The sequence below is a fragment of the Poecilia mexicana genome, unplaced genomic scaffold (assembly GCF_051168715.1).
Source record: "Poecilia mexicana isolate PSO_F unplaced genomic scaffold, ASM5116871v1 scaffold_2, whole genome shotgun sequence".
In the NCBI taxonomy this organism is placed as follows: domain Eukaryota; kingdom Metazoa; phylum Chordata; class Actinopteri; order Cyprinodontiformes; family Poeciliidae; genus Poecilia; species Poecilia mexicana.
Window position 1 is genome coordinate 7,008,753 of NW_028263371.1, and position 11,571 is coordinate 7,020,323.

Sequence of the window (11,571 nt, forward strand, 5' to 3'; positions counted from 1 at the left end):
AATCCATAGGGGGGGCGCAGAAAATGTTTGGAAACCACTGGGGGGGCGCAGAAGAAAAAGTTTGGGAACCACTGCCTTAAATTATGTTTCCACAGGTGCCTTCTTATCAACCGGAATACTCCCTACCTTAGAAACTGTCTGTGTGCAGTAGTATTTTGTCTCTGCTGTCTTCCTTACCTATCCTCCCTCTTTTTACTTGATAATAAAAAACAGCTGTAACAAAGGCCTTTAGAACGCTCAGTGAACGGCTCGGAGGAGCAGTGTGCTAGACTTCTTTTGCAAAAGCTTGGTCATAAAATTCATATACGTTGTCTGTGGTTCTTTTAATGAAGATACCTAACAGTACCAGTCCAACTGGCATTTTTTTGTAAAAAACAAAAATAAAGTCTTATGATTTAGAAAAAAAAAATCTGCCAGTGGAACTTGTACTTTATCAATATTAAGACATTATTGACTTAAAACTAGCTCCTACATATTGGAGAGAAGTTGCTTGTAACATAGTTTTGTCAAGTGTTGTCAGATATTTGCACTAGTAAGACTTTTGTTTTTTCAGTGTGGTGAACCTAATATGCATCACAAATTGATGCATAATATTGAGAAAAACAACCAGAAGGTCACAGTTTGATCAAACTTAGACTTTATTACAATGAGATTTATTTCTGGGCTGCCTCATACTGTTGATTTTATCAACCATACAGGTCAACACGTTCCATCTTTGGCGACCAAGATTTCCTTGTTGGTTTCACTGAGGAGAGAATTGTGACATGACATAGTATTGATTCAGTCATTCAACTCAGATGGTATTTATAGTAACAAATAAAACAAAGTAAGTCACTTTTTCTGGACAATTAGAAGACAAAATGTGTCTAGGGTGAAAACTTGTGTTAAGGAAAGACAAGAATTCATACTTTCTACTATATTCTCTAAAGAATAAAAACATTCAATGGTTGATTTGCACTTTTTTGCTGTATTTTTAAAGAGAAAACTGGAGACATTCTTTTGTATAAACGGTTTTCAATGTTACATTCGGTGACTAGCAGGTCGGGACAAAGGTTTTTTTTTTTATTTTCCAAAGAATCAGCTTAGGTGACTTAAAATTATTATGTGAATTGTGAGTGTAGAGCAGCTAAGTGTACTCACCGCATCTCCCTGCAGAGGAGACACTCATTGCCATAACTCTGTCCATTGCTTCCACACACAGGGATCACATTGAATGTGCATGCAAAGATCTTTGGATCAGGACATTTAGCCTAGTAGATGTATAAAAACCAAACATTACATAAAATTCTGCTCAAACATAAGTTTTATTCATTCAGGAAAAAAATATTTGATTCTAAAATTCATATCACCTTTCTTGATCCAGCCTTGCTTACAGCACCTTTAGAAAAAACAAAGCAAGTTCATTTTTATAATCCAAATTGCATTCACCATGTTGACTTCACAGTTGAAATAACCAGCTTTAGATGACTGCTTTCAGCCATTACTATCAGTATGAATCAAGCTGTAAGGTGTCTATTCTGCATTCAAAAAAAGAATCTAGATAATTTAATATGTGTAGTATTATTATAAGACTTCACCATAACGCAGTGAACAGCATTAACAATTTAAAATATTCTTTGTAAAATGAAATGAAAAAACTTCTTGGAAAAATACTTTCAGAGCAAATTAAACAAGAAATATAAATAAGATTTTTTTTTTTACCTGCTGCAACATAGATGATCAGAAGCCCCAGCAAAAGTCTTCCAGTCATGGTGTTCGTTGGTGAATAACTGAGTGGACAGATCGGTGGGTGTATATATACAGGTCTACTGTCAGTCACCGCCTCTCATTATATGTAGCTGTTTGCTAGGAGTGAGCGACACAAGGACTCACTGATCCACACCTCCAGGATGTACAGCAGGGACGCCAGAATGTAATTTGGTCTGGATGATGACAAAATAGTTAAGATCATAAATGTAGAAGTAATAACAGAGGGGAGAACAGCAGATGCTAGAGAACTCAACCAAGAAACTCATGGGGCGATGAAGTAGGAGTTTGCCCTGTAATTGCTGGGTTGCCGGTTTGAGCATCTCTTCTGTCCAGTAGAATCCAGTAGATAGCTTCCATCAGTGTGTGAATGTAGTGTGAAGTGCTATGGGGTCCTCTTGGCTTGATAAAGCACCAATCAACCACAGGCCATTTACCAATTACCAAAACTATAAGTACCTTGGAATACCATAAACAAATGGCAACCACAAAGAGACCACAAGGAAGGCAGCAACAGACGAAACAAGTAGCTGCACCGAGTAAGGCAAATCCTGAGAAGCCGGCTAAGTGGCAACAGCAAGAGCAAGAGCCGGGTAACTGATATGCCTTGCCGGTGATAAGTTGCCCAAAGAATGAGATTTAGACCTGTGATGTTAAACATGAATGTTACTCAGCACTGCACCCCAAATCCAGTATCTACAGGTTATCCACTAACAGCACAGGAGGGAAAAGAACGCAAAACCCATTGTGAGGTAACGCAAAAGTATTGCTAGACAATGCAATGCTTTGCGAGGTTGCAGAAAATTAAAAAATCCCTTATGTCCAATAGAGAGATACCAAATTTGACTTAAGAGAAATTTGACTTCTTTGTCTTGAAATTTGGGTTTCTGTCTCTTTAATAACTCCTGCTCTTTCTGAAACCCCGCCTTCAGGAAGTCATCGCAACGTTGCTCCCCTGTCAATCCTTTTAACAAAATATTTCCCAGTGTTTCTCTAGCAGGTAGCTCTCATAATGAGCTCAGTAGATGCACACTTCCACCAGGTGTTTGCTAAGTGAATCTTCTGAAGGAGCTGAGTGGAGGAGTGGTGGTGGAGGTTTGCTCTAAGAGGAGGAAACTCAGCTTAAAGTTTCTGATTATATTTTAACATGAATGTTAGAATGTTTCAGAAGTGGCGCTCGGTTCACCCAGGTGTTTTGCACAGCTGAGTGGTTTCCATGCAGGACTAAAGGATTTCTCTGACTTGCATGAAAGAATCAAAGCAAAACTCCAGGTATGTTTGTGATGAGGGAAAAACATCCTAACATGATGTAAAGCTCAAAAAGGTTGATTTGAGATAACAATACTGCCTCTTAAATATTCATTTTAAAATGTACCATTTCCACTGGCAGTTTTTTGTAAAAAAAAAAAAAAAAAAGTCTTATGATTTAGAAATAAAATCTACCAGTGGAACTTGTACTTTATCAATATTAAGACATTATTGACTTAAAACTAGCTCCTACATCTTGGAGAGAAGTTGCTTGTAACATCGTTTTGTCAAGTGTTGTCAGATATTTGCACTATAACTACACAAAAATACTTGGTAAGATTTTTGTTTTTTTAGTGTGGTGAACCTAATATGCATCACAAATTGATGCATAATATTGAGAAAAACAACCAGAAGGTCACAGTTTGATCAAACTTAGACTTTATTACAATGAGACAACAGTGGATATCATTTTTCTGGGCTGCCTCATACTGTTGATTTTATCATCCATACAGGTCAGCAGTGTCCCTCTTTGACGACATAAATTCTCCTCTTGGTTTCACTGAGGAGAGAATTGTGACATGACAAAGCAGTGATTCAGTCATTCAGCTAATATTTATTTATAGCAACAAATAAAACAAAGTCAGACATTTTTTCTAGACAATTAGAAGTCAAAATGTGTCTAAGGTGAAAACTTGTGTCAAGGAAAGACAGGAAGTTGTACTTTCTACTATATTCTCTAAAGAATAAAAACATTCAATGGTTGATATGAATTTTTTTGCTGCATTTTTATAGAGGAAAAACTGGAGACATCCTTTAGTATAAACAGCTTTCAATTTTGTCACGTTCGGTGACTAGCAGGCTGGGACAACAGTACTTTTCTGTTTTCCAAAGAATCAGCTTAGGTGACTTTAAATTAATATGTGAATCATTGAGTGTCTAGGAGCTGTGTGTACTCACTACATCTTCTTGCAGAGGAGACAATTATTGGCATAAGTGACTCCATCAGTGCCGCACACAGGGCGCATAATCTTTGTGCATCCGTAGATCTTTTTTGTAGGACATATGACCTGTGAAAAACGCAACATTACATAAAATTCTTCTGAATCAGTTCATTTTATTCATACATTTAATTCAACTTTCATTTTACCTTATGGTATCGCTGAGGATACATGGCTGCAGCGTCTTAAAAAAAAAGAAAGCAAGTGTCTTTTCAATGCAACTTACTTTTAACAATGTTGACTTCAAAGTTGATATAACCGGCTATAGATGACTACTTTTAGCTCTGATTATCAGTACGAATCGAGCTGTAAGGCATCTGTTATGCATTCAAAGAAGAATGTTGACAATTTTGGATGTGTTTTTTTTTTTCATAATCAGCATACATAGTTAAAATATCCTTTGTAAAAAAAAAAAAGAATAAAATTAAATCTAAAAAAATACCTTGAAAAAATGCCTTCAAAACAAACAAGAAAATACTTAATTTTTTACCTGCTGCAATACAGATGATCAGAAGCCCCAACACAATAAGTCTTCCGTTCATGATTTTTGTTAATGAATAACTCCGAATAAGCAGATATGGGGGTGTATATATACAGGTCTCCTATCAGTCACCGCCTCTCATTGTATCCTCCTGACTACCAGAAGTTCATTCTTGTCCTCTGTAGAGGACATTTCTAAACTTGAATATCTCCCACTCCCTGCATTCTACTGAATTAATTCCTTTTGGTATCTGGAGAGGACGTTTAGGGCTTTTCAATGATACCACATATGAAGGGGTGGGACTTTTGTTCATATCTTTTTCTAATACATAAAAATTGCGTTCATCAGTAATAACACATTTTATGGGAAGAGACAAAGTAAGTGCATAAAACCTTTTATTACCTTACAAAGAATGTGGGATTAAAAAAACATGGTGATTGGACAATATTTTTTTTCCTGGTAGTCAAGAGGATATGTAGCTGTTTGCTAGGAGTGAGCGACACAAGGACTCACTGATCCACACCGAAAGGATTTTTTTTAGCAGGACATCAGACTGTTATTCGGTCTGGAGGGAAGGTAATACATGTACACTCTAGAAAGTGTATTTGGGCTGCAGTTCATCTTATGGACTTTTTTTTTTTTTTACATTAATCTCACTTGATTTGTTTGGTTAGTGATAACAACTTGCTTTTTGGTGTTAAATTAACTTAAAAGTTGCACATTTTAACTTAAAAGAAACTTTTGATTGCGACTGCAACGGCTACAACCGTTGCAGTCGCGTGTGGCAAAGGGATTACATGACCTTTGCCACATGTAATCCCCTTCTTCCGTTACCTACTTTCCTGCCCAACTACTCTTAAATAATAAAGGCCACCACAGCAAATAAAACCTTTTTTTTTTTTAATAAAATAAAATGAGCCTTTCTTAGTTTACTTCTTCATTTGAAGTAAACTACATGACTTGAGTAAGACTGACTTAAATTTGTTAAGTTAAACCAAATGAATAAATTAAGTTGGATAAATTTAATTGAATTAATACTAACTGAAGCAATTCAATTAAGTTGTTTCAATTATTTTCTTTTTTCTGGTGGTGGCCAGAGGGACCAGTGGCACCAGTCAGACTACTTTAGCAACAACTTTTCAGCAAGATATAGGAGTTTGTTTCAACTCACCAATATCTTAAAGGAGGACCTTTAAATACTAATTGAGTGCCCTGAGATCCAAAATGGGATGAAACCCGCCTCTTTTTTGGCATGAGGAAATATCCTTGGTCATCAGCGCAAATGCCTTAAGTGTTGCATTGCTAAAGCCAATAGTTGTATCTGTCCCACTAGTGGCAAACATGAGATGCGCCAAGAAACTGCCAAGGCAGTCGGCACATGCTCCGGCATCGTACGCTTTACAGAGGGAGTCATCTGTAACACAACATTGAGCCCGCGGGCATCGAACATCATCATCGGATCATTTTTGACACTTTATCAGTGTCAACTCAGAGCCTGGAGCAGCTAGAAACTGCTAAAGCTAGGTTTATTGTCGACGCAATGAACCGAGCGCGCAGCAGCGCGGGTTGAAGCGGACACGCAGCGGGACGCGCCGACCCCTCACCGAGCAGATAGAGCAGAGATTACGTTCAAGCCTCAGGGGAATCAACACAAAAAAACAAACATGTCCCACACACAAAAAAAGTACGCAAAAACACCAAAACATAACATTCAGTCTGTTACATTATGTTGTCAGACTTGCTGTCCATATTATGATTATACATTTTCGCTGAACACAGTGGCGGTTGATTAGCTGATTTAAACACCTGCTCTACTGATGACTGGGTGTATGGCCTGCCCTGTTTTAGTGCTAACAGCACATGTTGCCAAAGTCAATGGCAGGGTAGCAACAGTTAGGCTAGCATAACTAACTCACTGCTCACTTTTTCAATATTTTCTTTAAATTAAAACTTTAAAGAAAATAAAACCTGTTAAATGTGAAACCCTTGGACCTTGTTGTCTATGGCTGTCATAGGGTTGAATTAACCGCTAAACATTTCGTCCGTTTTTCAGATTCTTTCCGTGATTGTGGTATTTTCCTGACCACCGATATTCATGACTCAATGGACAGCAATGGCGCATGTCTGGCGCACGATAAGTCACGTAATGTCTAATCCTGTAATATATACCTATTATATATATTATATCCACCCATATATACCAATGCTGCTGCCTCGCGCTCCGTCCTCTCGCACTTGCAGCTATTTAGCAGTAGGTGTCAGATTGCACTGTGTTGCATTCAATGTTGTCGGGAAAAAATATATTCATGTTCTTAATGTCAGTTTTGCCATCACTATTTCTTGAATTCATAGTCGCCAGCTGGAGTGGCAACAGGGGTGGCAAGGCTCTCAGTTGAGGTGGCAACTGCCACCCCCAGTAGATCTGCCCCTGTTTGAAAGAGAGCAGAAGCTTTGAGCACAAGCACTACAAGTTTTGAGAAGAAAGACATGAAGTCCTGCTTTCAATCTGAAAATGTTAGCACAGATATTATAAGTTTTGAGAACAACACTTTTCAGACTGAAAATGTGTGAAAATTTCCCCCATAGTACAGTTGAAAAGTTACCACGGTGCATTAAAGGATTCCTCAAACATCCATGTAAGAATCAAAGAAACATGCCAGGTATGTTTTTGATGAGGGAATAACATTCTAACATGATGTAAAGCTCAAAAAAGTAGATTTTATAATGCTGCACCGTTAATAATTTTAAAAAGTACTAGTTCCACTGGCAGTTTTTTTCACTTAAAACATGGAAAAAATGTTTCATGTGTTAAAAAAAATCTGCCCATAGAATATTAAGAAATTATTTACAAGCTCCTATATCTTAGAGAGAAGTTGCATGTTACTTAGTTTTGTCTACTATGTACTATGATATTTGCACTATAATACAAACAAATACTTGGTAAGATTTTTGTTTCTTCAGGGTTGTGAACCTAATATGCATCACAAATTGATGGACATTATTGAGAAAAACAACCAGAAGGTCACAGGTTGATGAAACTTAACTTTATTTCAATGAGACAACAGTGGATATCATTTTCTGGGCTGCCTCATGGTGTTGACTTTATCAACCACAGGTCAGCAGCGTCCCTGTTTGGTGATCCAGATGTCCCTTTTGGTTTCACTGAGGAGAGAATTGTGACATGACATAGCAGTGATTCAGTCATTCAGCTCAAATGGTATTTATAGCAACAATAAAAACAAATTAAATCATTTTTCTGGGCAATTAGAAGACAAAATGTGTCTAAGTTGAAAACTTGTGTCAAGAAAAGACAGGAATTCCTTTTAAAATAAGAACAACAACAAAGCACTCCATGTTTGATTTACATCTACATATACTACCAGGTTGTGACTAAAGCACATTCTTTTCCAAAGAATCAGCTTGGGTGACTTAAAATTAACATGTGAACTGTGAGTGTGGAGCAGCTGTGTGTACTTACTGCATCTCACTGCAGAGGAGACACTCATTGTCATAAGTGACTCCATTGCTGCCGCACACAGGGTCCAAAATCTTTGTGCATCTCCCAATATTTCCATCAGGACAAGCAGGCTGTCGGACATATGAAAGACCAACATTATGTAAAATTATGCTTAAACTTAGTAAGTTTTATTCATACAGGAATGAATGTTTAATTCTAAAATTCATATCACCTTTCTTGTGGATCCAGACATGTTTGTAGCATCTTTAGAAAAAGAAAAAAAAAACAGTCTTTTTTCAAAATCCAACTTACATTTAACCATGTTGAGTTCAGAGTTGAAATAACCAGCTTTAGATGACTACTTTCAGCCATTAGTATCAGTAATACTAATTATTGATACTGTAAGGTGTCTATTATACATTCAAAAGATAATTTATATAATTTAATGTGTATTTTTATCATAAGACGTCACCATAAAGCAGTGATTAGCATAAACAGTTAAAAATCTCCTTTGTAAAAAATAAATAAAAACTCATTTGAAAAACTGCCTTCAGAACAAATTAAACAAGAAAATACTTAATGTTTTTACCTGCTACAACACAGATGATCAGAAGCCCCAGCACAACAAGTCTTCCAGTCATGGTGTTCGTTGATGAATAACTAAATAAGCAGATATGCGGGTTGTGTACATATACAGGTTTCCTATCAGTCACCGCCTCTGATTATATTTAGCTGTTTAAGTGTGAGTGACACAGTGACTCAATGATCCAGGACATAGAACAGCAACAAGCAAATACCTGCAACGGTAAGACAAATTTTGCGAAGTCAGCTGAATTGCAAGAGCAACGTCCGGAAAACTTTTGTGCCTTGCTGGTATTAAGTTTCCCAAAGAATGAAATTTAGACCCGTGATGTTAAAAAAAAATGGTACTCAGCACTACACACCAAATCCAGTACCCACAGGCTATCCACTAACAGCACAGGAGGCAGATGTATCTACCATACCAGTGAAGAACATTCGTGCAGAATATGAACCAGAAACCACTGGGTCAAAGTGCACATCATCCTCTCAGGTAGTGGGGAAAGACTGAGCTAAGATCCCCTGGGACAGTGGTAGAAGTCAGTGGGTTGCCATGTTGGTCACCGCTCTGTCCGCCACCATCAATGTGTCCTTGTTCAAGACACACCATCTGCCTTCCCATGTAAGATTGCCTCGTACTATATGGTGAATGACAGTAAAGACCAAAAGAACGGACGTTGTGATCATTGATAAGCAGCAGAGGACAGCTGCTGTGGCCATCCCTTTTGATGGCAACACTTTGAACTGGAGATATACCAATGGGTTAGGGAAGAGCATGTGGTACTTGAAGGGTCTTTGGGGAAGTGGTCACATCCAGATACCTGGAGAAATCCCAGTCCCGAAGTCCAAGGAAACATGATAACATGCTGCGAAGAACCCTCAAAGTCTTCTACCAAGGACCCGTTAGTAGAGGACCAGAGCTAGAGATACATCTGGAAAGTATTCTCTGCACTTCACTTTTCCCACATTTTAAGTTACAACCTTGTTTTAATTGAAGTATCAAATAAGTCTCTTTTTTTTACTTTTTCTTTGGTTTTGTCACATGTTTTGCAGTATCTTTATGACAATGCAAGATATGATGGTGACTATTTTACGAGGGAGCCTGAACAGCTGTCAGTCTCCCACACACACACGCCCATGTAAACACAGTTGAGGAACTTGTAAAGAGAGAAGTATTTGTCCAGTCTGAGTTATTCATCCACCAACATCATGGCTGGGAGACTTGTTGTACTCGGGCTTTTGCTCATCTGTGTCGCAGCAGGTAAAAAAAGAAAACAACTAAGTATTTTCGTGGTTAATGTGCTTCGAAAGTGCTCTGAAGACGTTTTGTAGCAAAGAAGAGTTGTAACTATTTTATCTCTGTTCACAACGAGTCCTGCTGTGATAAAAGTTGCTTTATGCTGTTCACTATGTTAAGGTCAAATGCTACAGTACAAACAAAAAAGATACAAAATGATCTAGATTTTCCATGATAGGCACTTTACTGGCACGCAGTGCTGAAAGAAGTTAGTCAACTAAAGCCTTAAAGTTACATGATCTCTGACGTCAACACTTAAATTTATGTTGGATGATACAAAAGGCACTTGCTTTCTTTTATTTTTCTAAAGATGCTGCAGACAAGTCTGGACTTATGAGAAAGGTGATTTCAGGATTAAACATTTATTTGAACTCCCTGTAATTGAGCAGAATTTAATATTGTGCTGTTTTAATGTCTGTCAGCCTACTTGCCCTGCTTTGGAGAAGATCATGGCATGCCCCATGAACTTTGCCCCTGTGTGCGGCAGCGATGGAAACACTTATGCCAATGAGTGTCTCCTCTGCGTCCAGAGACAGTGAGTACACACAGCTACTCCACACTTCTGGGTTTCACAGATTCATTTTGGGTCACCCTACCTGATTCTTTGGAAAACAAAATACTTTAGTCGCCACCTGGTGTCCTGCAAAGTCAAAAGTTTTCTTTGCAGGACAGTTTTAGCTATGTCTATTTTTAAATACAGAAAATTTAAGTGTAAATCAACCATTGAACAGGAATGGGAAGTTTTTCTATAGTGGTTTTGAAAATAAGGGGTGGGAATCCTTCCTTGACACAAGTTTTCACCTTACACACATTTTTAGTTTAGGAAAAATAACTCCAAATCTTAGATGAGAGCATAAATCACTGCAGTCATGTGTCACAATTCTTTCCTCAGAGAAACCAAGATGGACATCTTGATAGTGAAGGAACAAGGCTGCTGACCTGTACGGCTGATAAAGTCAACGCCAGGACGCAAGCCGGAAATCGACAACATCTGCTGTCATTTTGCAATAAAGTATCAAAATTTGTGAGCTTCTTGTTGTTTTCCTCAATATTGTCCAACATTGTGGCTGCATACAAGGTTCATGAGGAAGGCTAAAGAGATACTAGAGAAAAATTTAGCAGAAACCGGATAGAAAAATACATCTTCATTACAAAAGTATTTATAGTTGTTTAAACATTTTGTCATCGTTTGTTGGATTTTATTAAATACCAACACAAAGCAGCACATTACTGTGAAGCAGACAGAAAATGATATAGTGATTTTAAAATGTTATTACAATTAAAAGTCTAAGGTGCGTAGCATGTAGTTTTGCATTCAGCCCAGATTTACTGATTGATTATTTGATCGACTGAACCAACCTCTGACCGGTTTTACTCCTGGTCTGACCTGTATTTAACTCCATCTTCCCATCAGCTCTGACTAGCTCGTCTTTTGCTAACCCTAACCCTTTGCATGATGCTTCCGCCACCATGTTTTAAGATGAGTTGCTGTTTTCAGGGTACCATGAAGTGACAAATTACTTTTATTCTAACAGCCTTTACGTTACATTTTGGTTCCATTTGTTCAGGCGATCTTTTTCCTCATGTTTGTCGTTAAAAACCGGAAACAGGAATTACTATGAGATGCTACTTGAACAGGAACTGCCCTTTTTTGAGGACACTATCATGTCTGTCAGTTTAGGTAAATGTCTTTCCATTTGTAGTAGTGCTGTGCTCTTTCAGTTTTCAGAAGACGCACTGAACAGATCACACACAGCTTTAGTTA

General features: G+C 37.8%; 2 protein-coding genes and 1 long non-coding RNA gene across 3 annotated transcripts; 1 reads left to right on the forward strand and 2 right to left on the reverse strand.

Moving 5' to 3' along the window:
* Positions 1-638: 638 nt before the first annotated feature.
* LOC148160366 (uncharacterized) lies at positions 639-2,129 on the reverse strand. The gene is made up of 3 exons (XR_015762370.1): positions 1,702-2,129; positions 1,350-1,378; positions 639-1,250 (listed from the first exon to the last, which is right to left on the reverse strand). It is a non-coding gene; the product is annotated as an uncharacterized LOC148160366 (long non-coding RNA).
* A 5,373-nt stretch (positions 2,130-7,502) lies between these two features.
* LOC106904940 (serine protease inhibitor Kazal-type 1-like) lies at positions 7,503-8,626 on the reverse strand. The gene is made up of 4 exons (XM_014969486.2): positions 8,520-8,626; positions 8,163-8,194; positions 7,952-8,061; positions 7,503-7,635 (listed from the first exon to the last, which is right to left on the reverse strand). The coding sequence occupies exons 1-4, from the start codon at positions 8,569-8,571 to the stop codon at positions 7,590-7,592; spliced, it is 240 nt and encodes a 79-aa protein (XP_014824972.2). The 5' UTR covers positions 8,572-8,626; the 3' UTR covers positions 7,503-7,589.
* A 1,018-nt stretch (positions 8,627-9,644) lies between these two features.
* LOC106904939 (putative pancreatic secretory proteinase inhibitor) lies at positions 9,645-10,834 on the forward strand. The gene is made up of 4 exons (XM_014969484.2): positions 9,645-9,770; positions 10,117-10,148; positions 10,229-10,341; positions 10,699-10,834. The coding sequence occupies exons 1-4, from the start codon at positions 9,719-9,721 to the stop codon at positions 10,742-10,744; spliced, it is 243 nt and encodes an 80-aa protein (XP_014824970.1). The 5' UTR covers positions 9,645-9,718; the 3' UTR covers positions 10,745-10,834.
* The last annotated feature ends 737 nt before the right edge of the window (positions 10,835-11,571 follow it).